This window comes from Bison bison, unplaced genomic scaffold (assembly GCF_000754665.1).
Source record: "Bison bison bison isolate TAMUID 2011002044 unplaced genomic scaffold, Bison_UMD1.0 scf7180017864114, whole genome shotgun sequence".
In the NCBI taxonomy this organism is placed as follows: domain Eukaryota; kingdom Metazoa; phylum Chordata; class Mammalia; order Artiodactyla; family Bovidae; genus Bison; species Bison bison.
The window spans coordinates 489,034-516,573 of NW_011494686.1; the positions used below are offsets into that span (position 1 = coordinate 489,034).

At 43.2% G+C, this 27,540-nt stretch overlaps 1 protein-coding gene across 2 annotated transcripts in view; it reads left to right on the forward strand.

Moving 5' to 3' along the window:
• The window catches only part of LOC104988029 (rho GTPase-activating protein 10-like), a 74,557-nt gene that overhangs the window by 20,524 nt on the left and 26,493 nt on the right, over positions 1-27,540 (forward strand). For both annotated transcript variants that reach the window (XM_010839164.1, XM_010839163.1), the window contains one exon: positions 22,671-22,742. In XM_010839164.1, the coding sequence (XP_010837466.1) occupies positions 22,671-22,742 (72 nt within the window). The remainder of the gene's footprint in view (positions 1-22,670; positions 22,743-27,540) is intronic.

Below are 27,540 nucleotides of genomic sequence, written 5' to 3' on the forward strand. Positions count from 1 at the left end.
CGACAGGGAGAAGACTCTTGAGAGTCCCTTGGACAGCAAGGAAATCCAACCAGTCCATCCTAAAGGAGATTAGTCCTGGATGTTCATTGGAAGGATTGATGTTGAAGCTGAAACTCCAATACTTTGGCTACCTGATGCGAAGAACTGACTCATTTGAAAAGATCCTGGTGCTGGAAAAGATTGAGGACAGGAGGAGAAGGGGACGACAGAGGATGAGATGGTTGGATTGCATCACCGACTCAATGGACATGGGTTTAGGTGGACTCCGGGAGTTGGTGGTGGACAGGGAGGCCTGGTGTGCTGCAGTTCATGGGGTCGCAAAGAGTCGGACACGAATGAGCTACTGAACTGAACTGAATCTTTATCACACCTAAAAATAAACAGTAGTTCCTTGAGATTACAAAGAATTAGGCCATATTCATTTTTCTCCCTGATACTCATTTACATTTTGTCTCTCCTATTACCTCCTTCCCATAACAGTTGGATTTGTTGGAATCTGGATCCAAAGACACTGCATTTGATTGATAAGTTTCTAAGTGCCATTTAATATATAGACTTTTCTTCCTCTCTTTCCCTCTTGACTGGAATTCCTGATATTGTTCCATTTGTTAATAGCACTACCACCTGAGTTATCAGTGAGTTATAATAATTAAATGAATGAATGTTAAAATCAATGGCACTTAACCCATGTTGGCATTATTTGGTGTTTCTGTCTAATCTTTATAGATAGTGGTTACTTGTTTTTTTAACCATGAAAATTGCATGGCATCATTATGGCTACTTTCGTTATATAACCTTTGATCGCTTAGTCAACAAAAAAACTTTGATGCTTTACCAGACTCCAGCCTGAAACTTTTGAGTAAGAAAAGATAGCTCCCTCAACAAGTGTCCAATGTGGTCTTGAGTAACTGTTAAAAAGTGAATTAAAATATATCATACTAAGTGCTAAACAGAAATACAGGGTGTAGTTGCCTGGAGAGGCGAGGAGTGGAGACTGTGCTTGCTGGGAAGGGCGTTATGAAAGAAGTGGTATTTGCACTGGAGTTTGTGGGGATAGAGACTTGGGGGTGAGGCTCTTTGTATAGTTTAACAAAGTCATACCTGCAAACACAATGACAAGGAAATTCAGGAGCTAAAATGGATGCCAGTACTTTCTGAGAACTTTGGAAAACTCTTGTTTTTCTTAAAATTGTTACAAAACAGCAGCATGTTAAAAGTCACATATTAAAAAAAAAGAGCATGGAAAACAACTGCTGTGAAATAGAGGTAGACATACTCTGAAATTGGTTCCAAGAGTTTAACAAAGTCTTCATGTCACTTAATCTTTAAAAGTGATTAGTCAGCAGATATGTAGAAAAGACGCTCAACGTCACTAATTATTAGAGAAATGCAAATCAAAACTTACAGTGAGGCATCATCTCATACTGAGCAGAATGGTCATCACCACCATATCTACAAATCAGTGTTGGAGAGGGTGTGGAGAAAAAGGAGCCGTCCTGCACGGTTGGTGAGAATGTAAAATGGTGTAGCCACTATGGAGAGCAATATGATGGTTCCTCAAACAAATAAAGATAGAGTTCCGATAAGATCCAGAGATCCTACTGCTGAGCATCTATCTGGACACAACTATGATTCAGAAAGGTATATGAACCCCTGTGTTCACACAGCACTGTTTGCAATAGACAAGACATGGAAGCAACCTAAATGTCCATTGATGAATGAATGGATAAAGAAGATGTGGTGTGTACACAGACACACACACATACACACGCCCATACACTGGAACATAACTCAGCCGTAAAGAAGAACAAAATAATGCCATTTGTGGCAACATGGATGGAAATAGAGGGTATCATGCTAAACGAAGTAAGTCAGAAAGAGACAAATATCATATGATTATCACTTACGTGTGGAATCTAAAACAGGACACAGATGAACCTGTCTATGAAGCAGAAACAGAGTCATGGACACCAGGCTTGTGGTTGCTGAGGGGAGTCGGGGGGAAGGATAGACTGGGAGTTTGGCATTAGCAGATGCAAACTCTTACATACAGACTGCATGAACAAGACCCTACTCTGTAGCACAGGAACTATATTCAATATCCTGAGATAAACCATAGTGGAGAAGAATATAAAAAAGAATATGTATGTTTAACTGAATTACTTTTCTGTTCAGCAGAAATTAACAGTGTAAACCAATTGTACTTCAATTTTTTAAAAAGTGATGAATATTTCCTGGTGTCCTAAATTAAATGATGGTGTAGCATAATATGTAGATATTTACAATTAAGTCATTAATATAATCTGTATTTTAGAAGGCAAAGACTGGTGGCACATATTTTTTAAAAAGCTTTCCATCTCCTAAATAAATGTTAAAATATGTTTTGGGGCTTTAAGGGATAAAGACATGAGACTAGATGCTCAGCAGTCAGGAATACATGCTTCTCGGTTTTGAGGCGCCAGGTATGTATGATCACATGCCTCATGTATGCCTCAGTGGGCTGGATACATATATGTAGTTCGGCAAGCACTCTGTGTCAAGTGCCATCAAGACAAAGGCGTAGTTCTGAGCCTTGAGTGGTTAGTGCTGCACTGGGGAGATTGTCCAAAGTGTGCATTGTGGAAAGTTACTGGGGAATTCGGGGAAGGCGCTTTAGAGACATTGTTTCTGGTCTGAGTTGATATATTGGAGTTAGCCTGGGATGGAAAGATGGAAATGAAGCCTGTTTCTTTTCTGCTTTTTTTTTTTCTACACTTACTTATTTGGCTGCAGTGGGTCTCAGTTGTGGCATACGGGATCTTTAGTTGCTGCATGTGGCATCTAGTTCTCTGACCAAGGATTGAGCCCGGGCGCCCTGCATTGGGAGCGCAGAGTATTAGCCATTGGACCACCAGGGAAATCCTCAGTTTCTTCCTTAAGGGAAAATGGATTGAATATGGGGAAGAGGGAAGCTGTGTTTGCATATCCTCCCCCCACCAATGGTGTCCAGCTCTGTAGCCGTTAAAATGAAGTGTTAGAAAGTGGAGAGAATGCCAGTCTAGGAAGTCAGTGGTTCCCTCCATGCGTGAAAGTCAAATTTCTATGAACGGATGTGCCGTGTCCTTGAAAAGGTCAATATTGCCCTTTTTCAGGACAGTGTTTCCAAGTGAGTAGTTTTTTCCTGATCATGTTGCCAACTGTTGAGGTGGAGAGCCAAGTCCACGGGATGCCTGTGTCACTTCCGTGCATGTCCCCCGAGAAAAGTCCTGTGTGGTGTTCCCCTGCCAGAATTCCGGACATGCTCTCCCTGGCGGGGCAGGACATGCCGTACTTATCTGCAGTGGGCAGCTGGCCAGGAATTTAGGGACGTTTAAAATAGTGCTGTTGTGTTGATGATGTTCTTTTGAAAGCCCTTCATGTTGTATTTACTTCTCTGCGTGAGTCCTGTCATCCTGCGTTTTTAATTTTTGTCCGTTGCTGTAAATCGGGGAGTTTTCAGTGATGCTGAGTATATGGGAGTTCTGGTACATCAGGGCAGTTGCCTGAGGCCCAGAGGTGCAGGGAAGCTTGGGGAAGGCGGGCGTGTCTGGAGAGAGAAGTGAGAGCTTGCCCAGTGGTGTCCAGACGTAGGCGGGCATCTTGTCCCTCAGTTGCATCCTCTTCCCCCTTGAGCTGTCTCTGTGTACACAGACTCTTCAGGCTTTTGAGACCTCTTCCTTCCTTCCTTTCTGTTTTTTCTTCTCCATGTTCTTCCCCACCACAGATTTTACTCTTGTGAACCCACTGGGCCAGGAAGCACTTGCTGGGTGCTGGACCCTGAGCTTATGTCCTGATAAAGAAAGCACTGGGTTGAGTCTTGAAGGCTTTAGTTACTATTGGGTTGGCCAAAAAGTTAGTTTGGGTTTTTCTGTACGCTCTTACAGACCCAGTGGACTTTTTGTCTGACCCAGTAGTTTGGATGCTTCCAGGCAAGGCAGGATGGGTGTTCCCTCAACTCATTCTGATTTGCTTCACTCCTTTCTCATCATTCTTACCTAGTCTCAAGGATCTTCTGGAAGCATTTGGTTATGTGATTTCTGTATCTTTTGGGGGTTTTGACACTGATTTTTGTTTCAAACTTTCTATGACAATTTTAAAGTTTCAAAAATGCTTCATGGCGTTATTAAAATAATACATGTTGGTTGTGTGTGTGTGTTAGTCACTCAGTTGTATCTGAGTTCTCTGTGACCCCACAGGTTGTTGCCCATCAGGCTCCTCCATCCATGGAATTTTCCAGGCAAGAGTACTAGAGTGGGTTGCCATTTCCTTCTCCAGGAGATCTTCCTGACCCAGGAATCAAACCCGGGTCTTCCGCGTTGCAGGCAGACTCTTTACTGATTGAGCCACTAGAGAAGCCCATGTGTGTTAACATGAACTAAGTAGCTTTTACCACTGGGGAGAAACTTCCGTGACATTCTGTCTTTAGTACCACCTTGGGTGGTGGTTCTCCAAGCTGGGTCGGTGGACCAGTAGCGGAACTGGGAACTTGTTTGGAAATGCAAACTTTCGGGCGCCTGTCCAGACCTACTGAATCAGGAACTCTGGGGTGGGGCACGTCAGGCTCTGTTTTAATAACCCTCCAGGTTGTTGTGCAACATTTCTACAACTGCACCACTGGCCCCGGGTGCTCGTGAAAGCTCCACTGGCTTTCGTAGTCTTGGAGCCAGATCTGTCTGAAAGTTTTTGTTGTTGTTGAGTCCCTCAGTTGTGTCCCACTCTTCGTGACCCTATGAACTGCAGCAAGCCAGGCTTCCCTGCCCTTCACTATCTCCTGGAGCTTGCTCAAACTTATGTCCACTGAGTCGGTTGTGCCATCCAACCATCTCATCCTCTGTCACCCCCTTCTCCTCTGGTCTTTGATCTTTCCCAGCATCAGGGTCTTTTCCAGTGAGTCGGCTCTTCACATCAGATGGCCAAAGTATTGGAGTTTGAGCATCAGCCCTTCCGTTGAATATTCAGGACTGATTTCCTTTATGATTAACTGGTTTGATCTCCTTGCTGTCCATGGGACTCTCCACAGTCTTCTCCAACACCACAGTCTGAAAGTTGGAGCCACTCTGAATTGCTTTTTGGTGACTTTGTGCCTCTCAGGAGGTTAAAGTAGTCTTTATGACGCTAAGTTTTCACTTGTCATTTCCAAAGTATTTTGAACTATATCTCATTTATTTTAATGGAGCAGATTTCTGCTGTTAGAAATTTTACGTATTTCTGTATTTGCATCAGGTCCTAGTTGCAGCTCGCGAGATCTCTGTTGCATCTTGTGGAATCTTCTGTTGAGGCACCTGGGCTTCGTAGTTGTGGTGCAGGGGCTTAGTTGCCCCTCGGCATGTAGGATCTGGTTCCCTGAGCAGGGATCTAACTCAAGTCTCCTGTAATGCAAGGTGGGTTCTTAACCACTGGACCACCAGGGAAGTCCCTCTGCTGTTAGGAATTACAGTGTTTAGTTTGTGTTTAGTAATTGCTTCTGAATTCCTGTAAAGACATTACATGCCATTAGAAAAACTGCCTTTCATGTCATCTATTTATATTTTATACAGTATATCAAACCTAATTTAATTAGTTGTGTTACAGATAAATGACACATTTTTATGCAGCATTCCCTTGGCAGGCACAATTCAGGGGGGAGAGAATCCACCTTCAACTTATTTATGAAAACTTTTCTCTGTTCACTGTAAAAACTGTCAGTGATCTATATTTATGAAGAATTTTTCTCATAACTGACCTTTACAACTTGACAACAATGTTTTTCTGGGAAATCCGCTATAATTCAGCCGGACGCAGATGTCATGGTGAAGCTTGTTCTTCTGGAATGCACCTTTTGAGGCTTGGATTTTTTTCTGACCTAGAATCCTGTAGAGCCGGGGTCCCCAACCTCTGGATCTAATGCTGATGATCTGAGGTGGAGCTGAAGTCATAGTCAAAATAGAAACAAAATGTACAGGAGATGTAATGCGCTTGAACCATTCTGAAATGGCCCCTGCGACTTACGTGTGGACACCCCGGGCGGGTGGCTGGGGCTCCTCCCGGGCCCTCTCGCGGGAAGCCTGGCCTCCTGACTCAGTGTCCTCACTCCTGGTGACTCAGGGTCATCTGTGGCCTCGCAGCCCTGTCATCGTCAGATGCTGCTTCCCTCTTGAAACTTGCGGTTCCTGAATTTCAGCTCCTTGGGCTTCTCCTCTGCTTCTGAGGAATCAGCCAGCTCTTGGGATAAACCACTTAGTACTGATGTGAAGGAGTAAAAAGCAGGCATGAACCCTTCCACTTGCCTCCCGCCCTCCCCCCCCCAACACAAACACACACTCGCTACACACATTCACCCCCAGCAGACACATACACACACACATACACACTCGCTACACACATTCACCCCCGACAGACACACACACACACACACACACACACACTCACAGACACTCGCTACACACATTCACCCCCAGCAGGACCAGAAGGTAACCAGCCTGCTCAGTCAGCCGTCTCGTCCCCATTAGTGGGAATCAGTTCAGCTGCACCCACAGTTTCCTGAGGGAAAGACTTTCATTCAGGTCCTGTCGTGTAGCACTTCCACAGTAAGGCTTTGGCTCCTAAAACAGAGATGAGGGAGAGCTTAGGGAAACTTAGGTGTTATCCCATCATTCCAAAAAAGGAAAGGAAACGGAAACTGGAAGAGGTGGAATGATTTGACTTGGGCTTCCTGGTGGCTCACACGGTTAAGAATCCGCCTGCAATGCCTCAGACTCAGGTTCGATCCCAGGGTCAGAAGGATTTCCCCTGGAGAAGGGAATGGCAACCCACTCCAGTGTTCTTGCCTGGAGAATTCCATGGAATGACTTGACTTATATCACAAAGTAAGTTGGTGACAGAGATGCAAAGAGAATCTTTATCCTATCTTCTGGTAGTCCAGTGACAGTGTTCCTTGCCTTTAGCTCCTCGTAAGATTGAACACCCCCACCTCCACCTTTGAATATGGGTCAGATGTATGTGTATTCTTACAGCTGCTGCCCGCCCCCAGGCAGCAGTCAGGAAGAAACGTGACTTTGGTTGTTACCTGGCCTGTTTGGACAAGAGTAACCTCTCACTATTTCAGTCAACGGACCACTTAAGGACCGCTGAAAGAAGAAATATAAATTCTGCTGGTGGTTGGAACACCATTGAGGCCTTCTGGGTGGGTCAGGGAAGTGCCAGTATTATTACCTAAAGATCGCGTGCCATCATTTTGAAAGAAAATCTGGGTACCATAGTGGAGCACTCCTTAAAGAAATGATTCAGCTGTGAGACTCCTGATGGCACAGAAGGAAAAAAAAATACATGGGGAAAACCAGATATTGGTGACTGAACTGAAACTGACTGAGAAGAGTTGGATTCTGAAGAAGCTTTAGAAATATCTGTGATATATTTTGCCTTTTGTTGTTTTAAAAATGTATGCCCAAAAAGGGAACATGAGGGGCTTCCCTGTGGTTCAGTGGTTAAGACTTCCATGTAGAAGGTCAGGTTCGACCCCTGGTTGGGGAACTAAGCTCCTGTATGCCTCAGAGCCAAAAAAAAAAAATAAAAAAAACGTAAAACAGAAGCAATATTATAACAAACTGAATAGAGACTTTAAAAATGGGCCATGTCAAAAAAAAAATCTTAAAAAGATGTATTATAAAAACATATTGACTCCCAAAGATCATTTTCAGTAAATATAAAAGTTCTTAGGGTTGATAGTGAATGATGTTACTAGCAGCATTTTTTTAATAGTATGGGAAAATATGGAGTGTCTTAGTTTTTTAGTGGCTTGTTAGATTTAATGAAACACAGTAGTACCGTGGTGGTGGGGACTGTTAGAGGCCCAGGGGAGAACCACTGGGAAGTGTAGTGGAAGGAATATGGAATTGGAAGCAATGGAAGACATGATCTCCCGTTGCAGGAAGTGGAATCCTCCACTGGGCCTCATTGCTGCGAGGTTCCATCGCTGCATTAGCGCGGAGACCAGGGTTCCCACGTCTGCCCCCAGCCTGTGAATGAGCAGAGCAGAGATACGAAAGCAGGCTTATTCCTGGAGACTGGAGTCCTCTGGCAGGCAGCCAGGGCTCGAGGAGTCCCTGATGGTCTAGTCGAACTTTTTCTAGAACTGCACTGCAGTCTAACATACACCCACCCCACGTTTCTTCCTTCCTTGACTCCTTTCCCTCGGGCCAGACATTCATGTATATCTGATGACTTCCAGCCTCCCGTCTCCTTCCCCCTTTTCTCTCATAAACATTTCTCACATATCTTGTCTTTCTAATCCTGTCTTGGTGTCTGCTTTTTAGAAGACCTGGTCTAATACAGACACAGACTGTTCTGAAGGAGAGAGAATGTGTCCATATGTTGCAAGAAGGGGGGCCCCGTCCAGAACCTGAGAATGGGTTCTTGTTTAACACTCAGAAGTGAATTATTGAAGACACCCATACTGGCAAAGCAAGAGACTTTATTGGCACGGGGCGCCCGGGTGGAGAGCAGCAGGGTCAAGGAACCCAGGAGGATGGCTCTGCCACGTGGCTCCCAGTCTTGGGTTTTATGGTGATGGGATTAGTTTCCAAGTTGTCTCCGGTCAATCATTCTGACACAGGGTCCTTCCTGGTGCTGCGGGCTTCACTCAGGCAAGATGGGTTCCACAGAGGAGGATTCTGGGAGGACATGCAGACTGGCATCTCCTGTGGCTTTTTACCTTTCCTGAACTCTTCCAGCTGGTGGGGGCTTGTTAGTTCCACGTTCCTTACCAGGAACTCCTGTTGCAAATGGTGACAATGGTGCCTGGCCAGGGTGGGCGGCTTCAGTTAGTGTTTCCCTTAACACATATAGGAAACTCAACTTGGTCATTCGTGGCGACTTTATCACCAGCAGCAGGAAATTGATCCAGAAATGCTGTTCTCTATATTATATGATTTTGTGAGAGAATCTCGCTTTGTAAAACAAACACGTTTGAATGCCATTATGAGCTTGGCAGAGTTCTAGCACCTGAGGATACAGAAAGAACCTAGGCCCTATTCCAGGATGAGGTGCTTAGCTCGTGGCTACGCAGCAGAGAATGAGTTATCAAGGGCCCTGCTGCCCCAGGCCTCACAGAAGGGGTGGACAGCTCACCTCTTTGTCATTGGTCAAAAGTGTAGGTGCTCTTTTCTGACTAGTTCTCCTTCCTACTTCTCTCTCTCTCTCTGTCATATTTTCTTTATTCAGCAATTTATTGTCTCCTTGTTCATGACGTTCCATTTCTAGCCATGCCACAGAGTTATACTGTTTCCTCAGAAATTAACATTTTCTTATTTACAGTTAAAAAAAAATCCCTCTAATTTTTTCAAGATACTTTTACAGCTTTCTGACAGGTTTAACTTTGACTCCTGTGGCATTTTATTCCTTCTCATGATGTTCTGCCCAAGTATTTATTTTGTCTGAAAAATAGAAGCCAGGTTTTTGTGGTCCCTCAGGCACAGAGGGAATGAGGTTCAAGGCTAAACATCCATACACCCCTATTAGTCTGTGCTCAGTTGCTGAGTCGTGTCCTGCCCTTTGAGACCCCGTGGGCTACAGCCCGCCAGGCTCCTCTAACCACAGAATTTTCCAGGCAGGGACACTGGAGTGGGTTGCCATATCCTCCTCCAGGGGCTCTTCCAGACCCAGGGATCAAACACACATCTCCTGTGTATCCTGCTTTGCAGGTGAATTTTTTTTACTGCTGTGCCACTGGAGTAGCCCCTTATTAGGTAAAACCCAATAGCTTTTGTTAGAAGATTCTTGATTTTTCCTAAGTATGAAAAGCAAACAAAAAATAAACACTAAAAAACCTTTCCTGTTTGACTTAAACAATCTGAATAAAATTGGTACTTTTATTTTGGTTAACGCCCTTCAAAATTGATGCTTCCTTCCCCCCACCCCCAAGCAGTCCCCAAACAAACACTAAGATATTTGTTTTTAGAAAATAGGCATTAAGTGCATCTTAAAATTTTGTCATAAAATGACTCAACTTCTTTTTTGAGAGCAAAAGTGAAAGTCGCTCAATCGTGTCCAACTCTTTGTGACCCCATGGACTATGCAGTCCATGGAATTCTCTAGGCAAGAATACTGGAGTGAGTAGCCTTTCCCTTCTCCAGGGAATCTTCCCAACCCAGGAATTGAACCTAGGTCTCCCCCATTGCAGGCGTATTCTGTACTAACTGAGCTATCAGGGAAGCCCCTTTCGAGGGTGAGGTGGCCAAACATCAGGGGCACTAACGCAGAGCAGAAGTGGTCAGACCTTGAGCTCAAACCCTCTAGCTTTGTTAAGTTTCAAGCTGTTTAGAATTAGGACTGAAAGTTGAAGAACTTTTATTCTTGAATTGTCTGAATAAAAGCACAAGCGTGGTAACTAAAGTCATGCATTTGGAATATATATCAATATTTTACAAATTATGGTTCCTAGGCTTTTAAGTGAAATTGCCGTGGTCTGAAAGAATCAGACATTGAAGGAACCATCTCATATTAATTGGCTTCTCATTTTCAGGTCCAAACCCTACAGAATTAATGTGCAGACCCTCTGCACCTATGTCCCAATTAGAGCTTATTTTACAGGTCCATTAAAATGCTCTCCAATTCTTAGCTGGTGAGTTTGAGCTATTACCACTAGAAAATTTAATTTCATGTTTTCCCATTAATTCTTTTTTCTGACCAGGAGGGATTAAGTTAGCTTGTACTGTGCTTAGAAATAAAATAACATCCAAGGATTTATTTATTTTGAAGTTTAAAATTGCTTCTAGCATGATATCCTCTTCCTCTTTTTACTTAACAGTATTAAGTAGGCAGAGAGCAAGTAATGTCCTTCTGTATTGTTGAGAATACACAGGTAACAAAAGAAAATTGTTTTTCCTGTGGTCTAAAAACAGAACTAGATAGCATATTCAAAACCAGAGATATTACTTTGCCAACAAAGGTCCTTCTAGTCAAGGCTATGGTTTTTCCAGTGGTCATGTATGGATGTGAGAGTTGGACTGTGAAGAAGGCTGAGCGCCGAAGAATTGATGCTTTTGAACTGTGGTGTTGGAGAAGACTCTTGCGAGTCCCTTGGACTGCAAGGAGGTCCAACCAGTCCATCCTAAAGGAAATCAGTCCTGAATATTCATTGGAAGGACTGATGTTGAAGCTGAAACTCCAGTACTTTGGCCACCTCATGCAAAGAGTTGACTCATTTGAAAAGACCCTGATGCTGGGAGGAATTGGGGGCAGAAGGAGAAGGGGATGATAGAGGATGAGATGGCTGGATGGCATCACCGACTTGGTGGATGTGAGTTTGGGTGAGCTCCAGGAGTTGGTGACGGACAGGGCTGTGATTCATGGGGTCTCAAAGAGTTGGACACGACTGAGCGACTGAACTGAACTGAAAAACAGAACTAGTTAGCTCAGAGCCTAAGTGAGGAAATGCTGGCCTCGTATTTATCTCTGTGGCAGGACTCTTAGCAAAACCAGCTGTGAAACTTCATCATTTTTTGCCAACATTAGAGCCTTAAAAAAAAAAAGGGCGGGGGGGAGGACTTTAGTGTTCATTTAAATGTTCCCTTTAAGATTTGAGCCTTAATTGATAGGGGGAAGGTACAGTACAGGGAGAGACTGGCTAGAGGGAGAAAGAGGTAGCGAAGGAGCATGTGGATGGGGAGTAATCTAATTAATTAAAAGAGAATTGGTTTAATCAGGAGAAAAATCTTGTTTTGGAATATGGAGAAGGATAGCACTGAAAGCAGTTGGACAAGATGGTTTCAGGTTCTGAACTTTAAAAAAAATATTAGTCTAGATTCTCACTTTCTTGGTCTAGCTTTTCTGAACAGAAAGGAGGTTCATTGTTTGTTTATTTGGCTGCCTTGGGTCTTAGCTGTGGCACACGGGGTCTTCATTGCATCACGAGGGATCTTTTGTTGCAGCACTTGGACTCTAGTTGGGGCGTTCGGGCTGAGTCGTTGTGCTGTGCAGCCCTTAGTTGCTCCATGACCTGTGGGATCTTAGTTCTCTTAGTTCCCTGACCAGGGATTGAACCCTCATCCCCTGCATTGCAAGGTGACTTCTTATCCAGTAGACCACCAGAAAGGGAGTTTATTAAAGAATAGTAGTAGCTTGCAGTATCTTTTTGGGAACTGGGAATGATGCTGAGGGTTGTACCACAGAGTTGGGCTTGAAGACGGCCGCTGTTGCCACCACACGATGAGTGCACCAGCAAAACCACTGCCCCTGGTGGCTGTTGGTGGAACTGCTGCGCCTGGGAAAGAGGCGTTGCTCCCACCACCAGGACTTGGTTTCTCAAGTACTGTTGCTCAGATGCTCAGTTGTGTCTGATTCTTTGCGACCGCGTGGACTGTAGCCTGCCAGGCTCCTCTGTCCATGGGATTTTCCAGGCAAGAATACTGGAGTGGGTTGCCATTTCTTCCTTCAGGGGATCTTCCCAACCCAGGGATCGTGCTAGTTTCCAAATCAAATTCTTGAGTGGGAGTCACTGAGTAGTGGAACTCTGGCCGGGTGCCAGGACCTCATGCAAGATAGCAGGGAAAGCAAGTGTCTGTCATTTTCAGCCTTTACAGTGGAAGATGGGTTTTGTCCTATTTGGGAGGAGAATTTCTCAAACATAGAAAGGAGGTTTCAAGTATCCAGTAGCCGAAAAGGACAGATATCCACTACCTATAATGTTTATGCCTGATGGTAATGCAATACCATTTTCCCATGAAAAGATTAAATGAGAAATCTTTGTATAGCTTGAACTTACATACTTTTTAAGTATGCATGTATGTGTCTGCCAGATAATCAGATGTATATTATCATGATTTAGTTGATTAAATGTGTGTCTGTATTTAAAAATTAAATTACCAGTGTATAATTTAGGAATATTTCCCATATTTCATGAAGAAATTATTCCAGGTTATTCCATTGCCATTAATGTAATAATTATGATGCATTCTGAATTTTTCAGCACAGCTTTCCTTGTGGCCACGTCAGTCTGAGTTCTTTGAGATACAGACCTCTTTAAAATGTCTTTTCTGATGCTTTCACTGGAAATTTTATCTCAAGCTACAATTTTATCTTACAGCACATTTGGACAGTCTCACTTAAAAAAAATTATTCCTGAGATGAATTTTCATGGCTTTCTGTTTTTAAAAATTTACTTTATTGAGGTGTAGGTGATTTACAAAGTTGTGTTAATTTCTGCTTTACAGCAGAGTCATTCAGTTATACGTATATGTACATTCATGACTTCCTTAATGTAATCACTTAGCTTGTTCTTCTAGAGTGGTTTTTATGAAATTACTGAACATCTCCTGAATGATAAATAAATCTCTTCAATTTCTTAGCTTCCCCTCGTGCTTGTAAGTCAAACCTGTTTGTGATCTCTAAGCAGCTGAAACTAGGGGTGTTCAGGGCTGTTCTAGGCTAGGATCTTGAAATAATTCTTTGTTCATCAAAATGTTGGAAAGTGCACTCCTTTGGGAGGCTAAGAATTCTTATATAGGGCTAAGTCTCTTTTTTTCCTGAGAGGAAGTTTGAGAAACACAGTCCTTATGATCAGAGATATATGAGAGTTCCTTGACACCTTTTCTCAAGGTTCTGTTCAAGGAAAAATAATATGTCTTTGCCGAAAGGTTTCTCTGCTCCTCTTCTTGACACTGGAGTTGGAAAGTCGAGTTTTTGCTTCAGTCTAATGAAATGGAAGTCTCTGGAAGGTCATGGGAGAAAAATAGTGGAAATTCTCCCTTGCTTTCAGATTATGCATTCCTCTGGGGTCAAGAACACTTGGAATCCAGGCTTAAAATAACGAGAGCCATGGGGAATGGTCATAATTCCTTCTGTTTCATTACAATCTGTCTGTCCTTGTTAGAGCTGAGTGATTAGGAAGGCAGGGCATAGTGAGGCTACTGGCTGATTCATTGTTTGACCTGGACTGAGACTTAAAAAAAAAAAAGAAATTACGAAAGATATCCTGGGATGCAGTTGTGCCTTTGTTGCCTTTTTACTGAATATGGGTTTCTGGTCGTAAACCCTCTTCTCTTTAGAATGTATATCAGAACTTCGCCTTGAGAAGGGACAGTTAGGGAGTTTGGGATGGATATGTAAATGCTGCTCTAGGTGAAATGGATAACCAACAAGGACTTGCTGTTTAGCACATGAAGCTCTGCTCAGTGTTATGTGGTAGCCCAGATGGGAAGGGAGTTTGGGGGAGAATGGATGCGTGTAGATGTATGGCTGGGTCCCTTTGCTCTTTGCCTGAGGCTGTCACAACATTGTTAATTGGCCATACTCCAATAGAAAATAAAAGGTTAAAAAAAATGAACTTCACCTTTGATGTCATACGTGAGGGAAATTGAAAGCAGTGGCAGTGGTTCTTCCCAGTAGAGCCTGATCTCTTCAGGTCAGCTAGTATTGTCACGGGAGTCTCAGCTCTGGCTTAAACTGCAGAGGGAGATAAAGATACCACCCTATCATTCCTTTTTAAAAAATATTTATTTATTTGGCTGTGCTGGGTCTTAGTTGCAGCACAGGGGATCTTTAGTCGTGGCATTTCAACTGTTAGCTGTGGCATATAGGATCTCCTTCTCTGACCAGAGATTGAACCCTGGCTCCCACCCTGCACCGGGAGCCCAGACTCTCAGCTCGGACCACCAGGGAAGTCCCATCGTCCCTTTCCTTTTTAGACGTTTAAGCTCTCGGATCCTAATGGCTTACAAAAAGGGATTTCAGGCTTACCTAGTGAGAAGAATTGAATCCTCCACACAGTTACCTGATACTCTGGTTCTCTGACTTTGGATTGTGGAGTTCTGATGGGTCTGTGGTTTGTCATCATGACACAAGTGTGTGCGTCTGCCTCTTGCATCTCATGCTGAATCCCAGGTGAGAGAGATGGTGGGACCTCGAGGTCTCCTTGGCTGAATCTGCGGTAGTGTCTTATTAGGACATGGGCCATCTTGCTTCAGTGAGTACTTGTTGACGGGGAAGGAGCCTGGGCGTCACACTACCTGGTTGGGTCCATCGTAGTTCGTATTGAGTTCCTCTTGGGGGCGAACCCAAATCTGCCCTATAGCTTTTCTTCGTTAGACCTCGTTTTGTCCTCTTTGAGCGTATCAAAATGATTTTTCCTTCTCTCATACTGTACCCTTTTAAATATTTGAAAACAGCTTACATCTTGTTCCCTCGAAATGTTCTTTTTCTCCCTAATTACATTTAACATTGTTTTTTTTTTTAAACCTGTTCTTCTAAACATTGTTAGCCTTATCTCAGATTCCTACTATGTGCCCATTAGAGAATGTCTCTCTCTCCTTTTTTTAAATTTATTTTTTAATTGAAGAATAATTGCTTTACAGAATTTTGTTGTTTTCTGTCAAACCTCAACATGAATCAGCCACAGGTATACATATATCTCCTCTCTTTTGAACCTCCCTCCTACCTTCCTCCCCATCCCACCCCTTTAGGTTGATACAGAGCCCCTGTTTCAATTTCTTGAGACATACAGCAAATCTATTTTACGAGAATGTCTCTCTTCAAATGTGGTGAACCTGCTGTTGAGATAGTTTCTGATCTTACAAGACACAATTGAATGATTGTCTTATTTGGATTTGAACAATATATGTAGCCTACATATGTGTTCATTAACTTCTAGGGTGCCTTATGACAACTTCAGTTCATGCTGAACTTTTAGTTCACTCAAACTTTTAGGAGCCACAGCCCCTGCTAAAGTCCACTATTAAATTAAGACACCTTTCACACTTGAGCATTTGGCTTTCAAGACTGCCTGGTTGGTTGCTTATCTCAGGCAAATACTGCAGCAGTGCTTTTGAGTCCTTTTCAACTTGAGAGCTTCTTGAGCTGTGATTTCCTTATCCAGCATTCAACCTTCCCTCCCAACTTTGGTGCCCTGCAAATATGACAAATGGATATTTAAAAAAATATATAATCAGCTAAGAGTAAGAAGAACAGCTTACGCCCAAGGTGATTCTCTGAGGCAGGGTTGAGTCACCCGGGGTCCATAGGCCCAACACAACTTGCCTCTTGTTTTGTAAATGAAATTTTGTCAGATCACAGCTACACTCGTTCGTAGGTATACTGTGTATGGCCATGTTTTTACTGCTTGGGGCAGAGTTGAGTAGTTGCATCTGAGGCTGCACAGCTCAAAACCTGGATTATTTACTACCTGACCTTCTATAGAAAGAATTGTCTGACCCTTGCTGTAAGATGAGACCAACGGATTTATTAACATGCTTTATGTTCACATAGATACATTCTGTTTCTAAGCAAGACTGTCTCAAACTCTTTCCGTGGCTCATTAGCAAGGCTTCTTATGACATTTTTTGTGTGTCTGCTTCAAGTATTTCATGCGAAAAATACAGTTATAAAACTGTATACATGGTTATAAAATCACATTCTAAATTTGCTTTCTCTGTTTTTAAATTATCTGATTGATTTTTAATATTTTAGGATTTGAAAACTCTTCTCCATACTATTACTTCAGTTGTTTCTTTCAAATTGGGTAATTTCCCCATCAGGAATTGCCTCAGTTTTAGGCACATTCCCTGGAATTGGTATATGTTTATCTCTAGGGAAGAAGACTCACTTTGGCATTAGAAAACTTCCATAACATTTATTACTCACAAATATTATATAGTATTTTTGTGAAATTATAGAAGGAACAGAGAGATTTCATGGAGTCTCTATTTTTAGAAAAAGAAGAAAACCATCTTTGTCGTTCAACCCACATTGCCTTACTCCGAAGCATTTAGCAGCTACTTTAGGATTTTGTCTTTGAATAGAATTGTTCAGTTCAGAAGTTACATAATCAGGCTTTTTTTTTTTTTTTAAAGTTTATTTATTTTTGGCTTTGCTGGATCTTCATTGCTCTTTGTGGGCTTCCTCCGGTTGTGGTGAGCAGAGGCTCCCTTCGTTGCGGTGCGTGGACGTCTCTTCTTGCAGAGCACAGGCTCTTGGCATGTGGGCGTCAGCGGTTGCACCTCGAAGGCTCCAGAGCACAGGCTTCGTTGCTCCATGGCATGTGGAATCTTTCTGGACCAGGGATCAAACCTTTGTCTCTGGCATCGGCAGGTGGATTCTTAACCACTGCACCACCAGGGAAGTCCAGACTTTATTATAGAAGAAAAATGATAGTGGTGTTTAAGTTAAAAAATTTTGATCAAAACACTTTGATCAAAGAATTGGGTTGCAGTGATGCCTGCCGTAACTACTATTTCTGTTATTTTGGAAATAATGCTTGTTGACCTGCCAACAGTAAGGTGGAAGCCCCTTATAATTTTTGTCTACACTAGTGCTAGCCCTTGGAAGTTAGATATTGCATCAATTCTCTCGGCTAAGGATGGATATAAAATTGCTCATGTGGAATCTTTGTGGCATGATCCTTTTGTGAAGGACAGTGCTTACTCCACAGAGTTTGGGGTTTCAGGGTTCTGATTTTAAAGGGTCTTCACGTAGCTACATCATCGTTGCCACGTTTAGTGTTGATTCAGCATCTCTAGGTCGCAGCCTGGTGACTTCTGGAGCCCGTCAGACTTCTCCAGCCTCCTCTCCTGATTTCTGATTTCTTCAGGGGCTTTAGTGACGCTGAATTGCTGGTGGTTCCATGCTAAGAATCACTGGCTTCCCCTCTTTCTTTTATTCTTATCCTTTGACCTGAGAACTCCCATGCCTGTTTCAGGCTCAGTTCTGTATTATCCCTTCAGGAAGTCCTCTCTCTCCTAAGCACCTGTTCTGGGCCTCATCCACACTGCACACACTGCATTATATCATCTTATGCTGATGGGCTCTCAGAAATAGTCTTACTAGGATGAACCCAACTGCTCGCCTTCTTCATGCCTCATTGGAGACAGTCGCACAAGGCCCAGTGGAGGTCCCATAAACTCCTGCTTACTTCTCAGCCAGGAAGCCCTGTCCCCACTGTTTGTAATGATTCCTTCTTTCATGCTCCTCTTTATGCGCACTTTTCTCCGCACCCGAAATCTTGAGAACTGACTTTGCCTTGTATGGAAAAAATAACTCTCTGGTAGCAAATCCCACAGCTTCTGTTCATGAAATCCACACACCCCTTTGTTTGAGCCACTGCTTGTTCCTTGCATCCTGTCTCCACCCCCATTAGAGACTTTAGACCATCTTTTCTGTATTCTTAACAGGGTGTGCTTTAATCTTTTTAATTTATTTCTTCGGCTGTGCCGGGTCTTAGTTGTAGCGCATGGGACCTTCGCTCCTCGTTGTGACATGCAGGATCTAGTTCCCTGACCAGGGATCGAACCCAGGCCTTCTGCTTTGGGAGTTCAGCGTCTTAACCTCTGCATCACCAGAGAAGCCCCTGCTTTCACCTTTGAAATGTCGACCTTACTAAGAAAACAAACACACACGCCTTTGCTTTATGTCGTGCTCCCTTTCGGCCGCCCTCCTCTCATCTCTGTCCTTCGTGGCCATCCTTGTGGAGAAGGGCTGTTCCCACAGATGTCCTCGCTTTTTAGTTATAAGCCAGCTCCAGTCTGGCCTTTTCTGTCTCCTTGCCTTGGGTATTGCTGAGGCCTTGTTCCTTATTTAATTTCTCTGCGGCTCATGCGGCTAAAACCCTGTCTTCATCGTCAGTGCCCCAGTAGCTTCTTTCCAGTGTCTGTTGTCGTCTCCTCCTCCTGTTTGTCCCTTTCTGAGCATCCTAAGTGCCTAGTCTGAGACCTCTTGTTTCAATCCCCTACCACATCCTACTTGAGTTCTTTGGCTTCCAATACCACCTACTTGTAAACGACTCTTGCCAGATGTGTATTTTTGATCTAGATGTCTTTCCTGGACGTTGCACCAATGTCTCTGGCAGCCTTTTATTCATCTTTTGATCGTCTCTCAGCATCTCCAATGTAACATAACCCTGTAGTGCTTCCTCCCAATTGCCTTTCCTCAGAAGCTTCCTCTTTCAATAAATAAATGAATAATATTGTTGTCCATTCAGTTGCAGATGGCAGAAATCTAAGAGTCATCTTGGAAACCCTTACCCTTTCCACGTTCAGTCCATCACCAGTTACTTTAGTTCTACCTGTACATATCTCTGCAGTCTATCTGCTTCTCTCTAGTTTTGTTCTATCTGCTTCTCTCTAGTTTTGTTGTCACTGCCTTCAAGCCATCATCCTGTCTTGCCCGTGTTGCTCTGGAAGCCTCCTAACAAATCTTTCTCCTTCCAGTTTTCCTTACCTCTAATCTCTCTTTCTCAGAGAGCCAGAAAGAGCCAGAATCTGGTGATTAAGACTTTACCTTCCAATGCCGGTGTTGTGGGTTCAATCACTTGTTGGGGAGCTAAGATCTCACAAGCCTTGTGGCCAAAAAACCTAAACATAAAACAGAAGCAGTATTGTAGAAAATTCAATAAAGACTTTAAAAGTGGTCCATATTAAAAAAAAACAAACTTAAATCGGAGTCATCTTTGAAAGATCATTGTAATAATTCTGAGCTTAAGGTCCTTTGCTGCTGCTGCTGCTAAGTCGCTTCAGTCGTGTCCAACTCTGTGTGACCCCATAGACGGCAGCCCACCAGGCTCCCCCGTCCCTGGGATTCTCCAGGCAAGAACACTGGAGTGGGTTGCCATTTCCTTCTCCAATGCATGAAAGTGAAATGTGAAAGTGAAGTCGCTCAGTTGTGTCCAACCCTCAGCGACCCCATGGACTGCAGCCCACCAGGCTCCTCCATCCATGGGATTTTCCAGGCAAGAGTACTGGAGTGGGGTGCCGTTGCCTTCTCCCAGTGTGAGAGTAATAGTGAGTTTCTATTAATCCCAAAATAAAATAGCCCTTTCCCTGGACTCCCAGGCATAGCTTGTTCTGGTACCCTGCCTTCTCTCATCTCTCTGTTCGCTTGCTTGTTCTCTGTGCTTCAGACTCACTGGTCTTTTGCTGTTTCCTGAGATCCTCACCTCAGTCCTTTGCCTCTGCTGGCTTCAGGCTGCAGTTCCAGCCTTGTTCTTTGCACCACTAATTCTGTCTCATCGTTCAGACCTCAAGCTCAAATATCACTTCTTTGAGGAAGCCCTCCCAGAGCTCATTTCTCCCTCTATCTCCTCTAATAGATTTGTCAGCCATGGGCCTACATTTCTCTGTTGGAACGAGTTACTGGACCTCTTTCTGCACATTTGCTCATGTCTTCATGTGTCCACTGTCTATCTCCCCACCTAGACAGTAAGTTCCACAAGGGCAGGGGCTGCACTTGGGCTATGTGTTCATAGTTGTGTCTTTAATACATGGTACTTGGCACTGAGTGTTCAGCACGTATGTGTCTCATGAGATAGTTTATTGATATGGCAGCTTGGAATGGGGAGGTGCCCATTTGGTACTTGGTGTTGCAGTACTGTATGGTAGTTAAGGCCAGGCTAGGCTCATGCTTACTTAATTTTGCATCCTTGTTCCTCTGTGAACTTGAGCAGTTATGAGCCTGTGGTCCCAGCATGGAATTCTGGGCTGACTTCTTTCTTGAGTTGACCAAGCCTCCAAGGATGATGTATCATATCTGGGTTTACTTAGGACCACTAGTAGGCTAGGTCCAGATGTGAAAGCCTAGGAGATGGTATTTGTGCTAAGAGAAGTGAGCCTTAAATTATTTTGAGATGCCACTTCCCTGGTGGTCCAGTGGCTAAGATTCCATGCTCCCATGCTGGGTCTGCGGTTTGATCCCTGGTCAGGGAACTAGATCCCAACTAAGAGTTCATGTGGTACAACTAAGAGCCAGCTCAGCCAAATAACTAAGTGAATGAGTGAATGATTTTTGAGCTGTTGTATGTCGGTTGAATCACCTTGAAAATGTACGGCAGAGCCTCTGATCTGCTTTCCCAGTGGACTTGGGGCTTCCATATTGTTTAGAGTCATCAGGGTTCCTGGCATGACCTGCTCTTTCCCTCTTCTGTTCTTTGGTTTGGTCTTGTTGTGGGTTACGTGGCCTACAATGTGGACAGGATGAGATTATCGTGTTTTGAAGGTGATCCCTTTCCCTTGACTTGTGATTGCTCTTAATTCTGTCTTTTGCCTAAACTCTTCAACACCCAAGTAACAAATTGTCAGGGTGGGAGTGAGTGGAGCCCAGTAGCTGGCCTGGGGAAGAGAGTTCAAGCAAGCTCTAGTCATCTTGAGTGTGGACAGGATCATTTTTTTGAGGATTCTCTAAGGGGCTTCCCTAGTGGCTCAGATGGTAAAGAGTCTACCTGCAATGCAGGAGATCTGGGTTTGATCCCTGGGTCAGGAGGATGCCCTGGAGAAAGGAATGGCAACCCACTCCAGTGTTCTTGTCTTTTTTGATTCCATGAATAAGTGATGTGTAGATTCTGTATTAAAATGACTTTTCACTTACATCTCACTGGATGAATCGTCTCTGGGAGAAACCCTTACATAATGAAACAATGCAAAGGAGCATAGGGGGTTAAATGAAGATTGGTTTCCTATTCCAAGTCACTTATTTTTTTTTCTGTAATCTTAAGTTTGGATTTCTGGGGACCTTTATTGTAATAAGAGGGGGGTGATACATTGTTGTAAAGTGTCTTGAGGTTCTACTGAGATTCTATTCTGGACCTTTCTGGAAATGGTGAGAACACTACTCACTAGCATATTGTGGTTAAGTACATTCTCCTTAGGTAAATATTCCCTTGTGCATTTTCAGCATTGTTGTAGATTTTTAAAAATTTTTATTGAAATTAAAAAAATTAAAATATAGTTGATGTGCAGTGATATTATTTGTTACAGGTGTATAGTATCGTAATTTACAATTTTAAGGTTATGTTTCATTTATAGTTATTAAAAAGCACTGACTGTATTCCCCCATATTGTATAATATGTCCTTGTAGCTTATTTTAAACCTAACGGTTTATACCTCTTAATCCTCTAGCCCTGTGTTGCCCTGCCCCTTTCCCTCGCCCCATTGGTAACCTCTGGTTTGTTCTTTGTATCTGTGAGTCTGCTTCTTTTTTGTTTATTCACTAGTTTACTGTCTTTTTTGATTCCACATATAAGTGTTGTGCAGATTCTGTATTAAAATGACAAGCCCCAAATCAGCCAATATAAGAATGAGTGAGGTTGTGGGTAGCATTCATGTGTGGTTCCTGTCACCGTGACCTTGCCAACTCCCCTAATATTTGGACAACTGACTGTCCTGAGCTCCAAGTGACTCTGTTTTGCTGGCACAGCCTAAATCCTTATGAGAAATTTTCAGTGATGAAGGGCAGTCTGAGTGCATTTAAACTTGTAGCCACAAACCTAGCCCTCTGTGTAATGTAGTCTGATCACTAATAAAGGAACGTCATTGACTTTTAAATTTCTGAGCTGAGGGATTAAAACAAAAAACAAACCCTCAAACAGAAGTGTTCTGTTAATGAGTGTGATAGACCCCTTTGTTGTTTGAAGCCAACCCTCTTGCTGTGTCTCTGAAGAAAGGGCTGTGTTGGGGCTGGGTTGCACATTTCCCTGGCGCTTTGCCCCACCTCCTCTTCCCTGAAAATATTTATGGAGATCTGGTGTGTTAATAAATGTAGAAGTGATTTAATGGCCGCACTGGCAGGGTGAGATAAAGCTGTTCAGTGTGTTGTTCGTTTTGTTTCTGGGCGGGGTTGAAGAGGGGAATGGAAAGCTCACTTTTTCCCTTTTGGAAACCTAATGCTCTGCTCTTTTGTTATCGCTCTTGTTCTCTAGGCATTAAGTGTCACCGAAACCCTGATTAAACCCTTGGAAAAATTCAGAAAAGAGCAACTCGGAGCTGTCAAGGTCAGTGTCTAATCTGAGCACACTTGTAAACAGCCAGCAGAGACACTTCTGCCGCTGGAGCACACACTCGCTTCACACTCGACAGCCGGGAAGGGGCTGTTGGAGACTAATGTCTGTTGTTGAATGTTTCAAATGTATTGTATCCCCTTTGGGGGAATCTGAAAGCGAAAACAAAGCAAAAACACCTGGACTAGATGGTAAAACCTCTCGCACTCATCTTGGCTACACCTTTTCGTATAGAGTTTTAAAAATACCTTTCACCAAACAGCACATTTATGCTGTGCCAAGCATCTTAATCTTTGTCAAGAGGGCACTGATTTCCGTGCCCGCCTCAGTTGGGTGTCAGAGTGTAGCATCATACGAGGGTTTAAGGTTGGAGTTGCTGCTACACCGGCCTGCCATTGAAACTAGAAAGAGACTACTTGGTTATTCTGATACACTTTTCCTGTGCTTCTGTTAAGTGCTCGTGTTGTCATGGGTGCTGGGGATTTAGAAGTCTGAGTGAACCACAGACTCAGCTTTCAGAAGCTCTGAGATGTAGCCAGGATTTCTGGGAGTACTGCAGCAATTTTGCCACCAGGAGCCTGGGATGTATTTAGCAACTTATAAGGTTTGCAAACTGAGCTTTGAAATTAGTTCAGAGAAATAGTATCCGCCAGCCTGTCCTGAAGGTAGTGCATGTACTCGAGGGAGGAAAAAGTAGCATCTGTGTGTTGTTGACCATTTTTGGCTTGGCCCAAGGAGAAGGGAATAAATAACATCAGTTTTAAGTAGAAAAGAGAGTTTTTATGTTTGTTTTGTTTTTTCCCTCATACCTTGGGGATGTGAGTTTTTTTTTTTTTCCCCTTCGAAAACATACTATTAAAATCCTTTTCTGTAAATAAACATTGTGGTCTCCATGGCCATAGCTATACAAATGGGCCCAGAAAGGGCCCCTTTTTATGGACTCAGTTCTTCAAGTGACCTGTTAACATAATAGACACTGCTTTTCAGCATAGTTTTCAATGGAGGGCTTTGTGTGTTGAGTGGAGGTCAGTAGGGATACCCCCCAAAGTCTCAACCTAGGATTGTTTGCTGAGCTGCGCAAAGCTACTGACTTGTAGCAGGACTTTGGGGGTCTGGCTTCACATTTCTGTCCTCGGGCAAGTAATTGGCTTTAGTTTCTTACTTGTAAAATGACAGACCAGGGATCTGACTGCTCTGCTTTGCAGTTTAGTGATTCTGTTTTCTCCAGTCTTCCTAGACTATTTTGAAACTTGAATGTCTTGGTACTTTCTCTTTGAACATTTCATTGGCAGGCACTGAATGTAAACATTGGGTGGTGGTGGACAGATATTATATTATGGAAATGAAAAATGGATGTAACTTTATTAATAAATATATTTCCTTTCCATTTATTTACCGATCAGATTTTTAGAAATTTCCAGCCTCAGAATTTCTCTTGATTCCTTCTCCTCAACACACCGGCCCAGCTTCTCATGCTGTGGTCATTCAAGGTGTGGTTGACCCTTGAACAGCTCAGGTGTGGGCTGTGTGGTTCTACTTGGATAGTTTTCACTAGTAAAGACTGTCGTACTACAGGATTTGCGGTTGGCTGAATCCACGAATGTATAACCTTGTATACTGAGGACCAACTATAAGCTACACTTGGAATTTTGTCTGCTCCTGTGTTGATGTCCCTGACCTCCGATGTTCAAGTCTCAGTTGTATACTCTGCAAAGCAGTTTGCAAAAAAAAAATTGCCATATCAAATGATTTAATTATTTTAACGCTTTTAGTCTATGTTTTGAGCTATTCAGTGGCCAAAATGTACCCTGGAGTCCCATTTCTTTCTTTCTGTGTTCCTGACTTCAAGTTTATGAAGGGTGTACCCTTCACTCTTGTTCAGTACAGTGTGTGTGTTGACTGTCAGTGATGGAGGCCCCATCATTGTGAGTCACAGGGAGTAGCCTTTTTTTTTTTTTGGACTGGCTACTTCTGCTGCTGCTAAGTTGCTTCAGTTGTGTCCGACCCTGTGCGACCCCATAGACGGCAGCCCACCAGGCTCCTTTGTCCCTGGGATTCTCCAGGCAAGAACACTGTAGTGAGTTGCCATTTCCTTCTCCAATGCATGAAAGTGAAAAGTGAAAGTGAAGTCATTCAGTCCTGTCCAACTCTGAGCGACCCCATGGACTGCAGCCTAGCAGGCCTCTCCGTCCGTGGGGTTTTCCAGGCAAGAGTACTGGAGTGGGGTACCATTGCCTTCTCTGCTTATTATAGTAAAAAGGGAAAGATAACTTTCTAGGTTATATAGTGACATATACGCATCTATCTTTTTCATCATGTTGTTAAATCTTTAAGAGAAAAGACTATGCTTATTTATTTTCCACTTTCTCCCATCTATTTTCCATGAAGTGATGGGGCCAGATGCCATGATCTTAGTTTTCTGAATGTTGAGTTTTAAGCCAGCTTTTTCACTCTCCTCATTCACCCTCATCAAGAGATTCTTTAGTTTCTTTTCACTTTCTGCCATTAGAGTGGTATCATCTGCATATCTGAGGTTGTTGATATTTCTCCCAGCAATCTTGATTCCAGCTTGGGATTCATCCAGCCTGGCATTTCACACAATGTACTCTGCATATAAGTTAAATAAGCAGTGTGACAACATTACAGTCTTAATGTCTTTCTTTCCCAGTTTTGAACCAGGCAGTTGTTCCATGACTGGTTCTAAAGGTTGCTTCTTAACCTGCAAGGTTTCTCAGGAGGCAGGTAAGGTGGTGTGGTATTCCTGTGTCTTTAGGCATTTTCCTCAGTTTGTTTGATCCGCACAAAGGCTTCCACCTAGTCAATGAAGCAGAAGTAGATGGTTTTTTTTTGGAATTCCCTTGCTTTTTCTATGATCCAGCAGATGTTGGCAATTTGATCTCTGGTTCCTCTGCCTTTTCTAAATCCAGCTTGTACATCTGGAAGTTCCCAGTTCATGTTCTGTTGAAGCCTAGCTTAAAGGATTTTGAGCATTACTTTGCTAGCATGTGAAATAAACTAAGATTGTGGCATCTGGTCCCATCAGTTCATGTCAAATAGATGGGGAAAAAGTGGAGACAATGGCAGATTTTATTTTCTTGGACTCCAAAATCACTGTAGATGGTGACTGCAGCCATGAAATTAAAAGATGCTTGCTCCATGGAAGGAAAGCTATGACAAACCTATGCTATGCTATGCTAAGTCACTTCAGTCGTGTCTGACTCTGTGCGACGCCATATACGGCAGCCCACCAGACTCCCCCGTCCCTGGGCTTCTCCAGGCAAGAACACTGGAGTGGGCTGCCATTTCCTTCTCCAATGCATGAAAGTGAAAAGTGAAAGTGAAGTCTCTCAGTCGTGTCCGACTCTTAGCGACCCATGGACTACAGCCTAACAGGCTCCTCCATCCATGGGATTTTCCAAGCAAGAGTACTGGAGTGGGGTGCCATTGCCTTCTCCGATGACAAACCTAGACACCCATTTTAAAAAGCAGAGGCATCACTTTGCCGACCATAGTCAAAGCTATGGTTTTTCCAGTAGTCGTGTATGGATGTGAGAGTTGGACCCTAAAGAAGGCTGGGTGCTGAAGAATGGATGCTTTTTAATTGTCGTGCTTGAGACTTTTGAGAGTCCCTTGGACAGTAAGGCGCTCAAACCAGTTAATCCTAAAGGAAATCAACCTTGAATATTCATTTGAAGGACTAATGTTGAAGCTCCAGTGCTTTGGCCACCTGATCCGAAGAGCTGACTCAGTGGAAAAGACCTTAATGCTGGGAAAGAAAGAGGACAAGACGAGGAGAGGATGAGATGGTTGGATGGCATTCCAACTCAATGAACATGAATCTGAGCAAGCTCGGGGAGACGGTGAAGGACAGGGAAGCCTGGCGAGCTGTAGTTCATGGAGTCGCAGAGTTGGACACAACTTAGTGACTGAATAACAATGATTCCTTTGTTTTCTACCAATCTCCACTCTGACTGACTTTAAGTTATCTAATAAATAAATCAATTCTACCCTTAATTCTTTTCAATGGGGATGGTCTTAATCCCTGTCTCCTATACAATGTCACGAACCTCATTCCATAGTTCATCAGGCACTCTATCTATCAGATCTAGGCCCTTAAATCTATTTCTCACTTCCACTGTATAATCATAAGGGATTTGATTTAGGTCATACCTGAATGGTCTAGTGGTTTTCCCTACTTTATTCAATTTAAGTCTGAATTTGGCAATAAGGAGTTCATGATCTGAGCCACAGTCAGCTCCTGGTCTTGTTTTTGTTGATTGTATAGAGCTTCTCCATCTTTGGCTACAAAGAATATAATCAATTTGGTTTTGGTGTTGACCATCTGGTGATGTCCATGTGTAGACTCTTCTCTTGTGTTGTTGGAAGAGGGTGTTTGTTACGACCAGTGCATTTTCTTGGCAAAACTCTATCAGTCTTTGCCCTGCTTCATTCTGTATTCCAAGGCCTAATTTGCCTGTTACTCCAGGTGTTTCTTGACTTCCTACTTTTGCATTCCAGTCCCCTATAATGAAAAGGACATCTTTTTTGGGTGTTAGTTCTAAAAGGTCTTGTAGGTCTTCATAGAACCGTTCAACTTCAGCTTCTTCAGCATTACTGGTTGGGGCATAGACTTGGATTACTGTGATATTGAATGGTTTGCCCTGGAAACGAACAGAGATCACTCTGTCGTTTTTGAGATTGCATCCAAGTACTGCATTTCACGCTCTTCTGTTGACCATGATGTCCACTCCATTTCTTCTGAGGGATTCCTGCCCGCAGTAGTAGATATAAT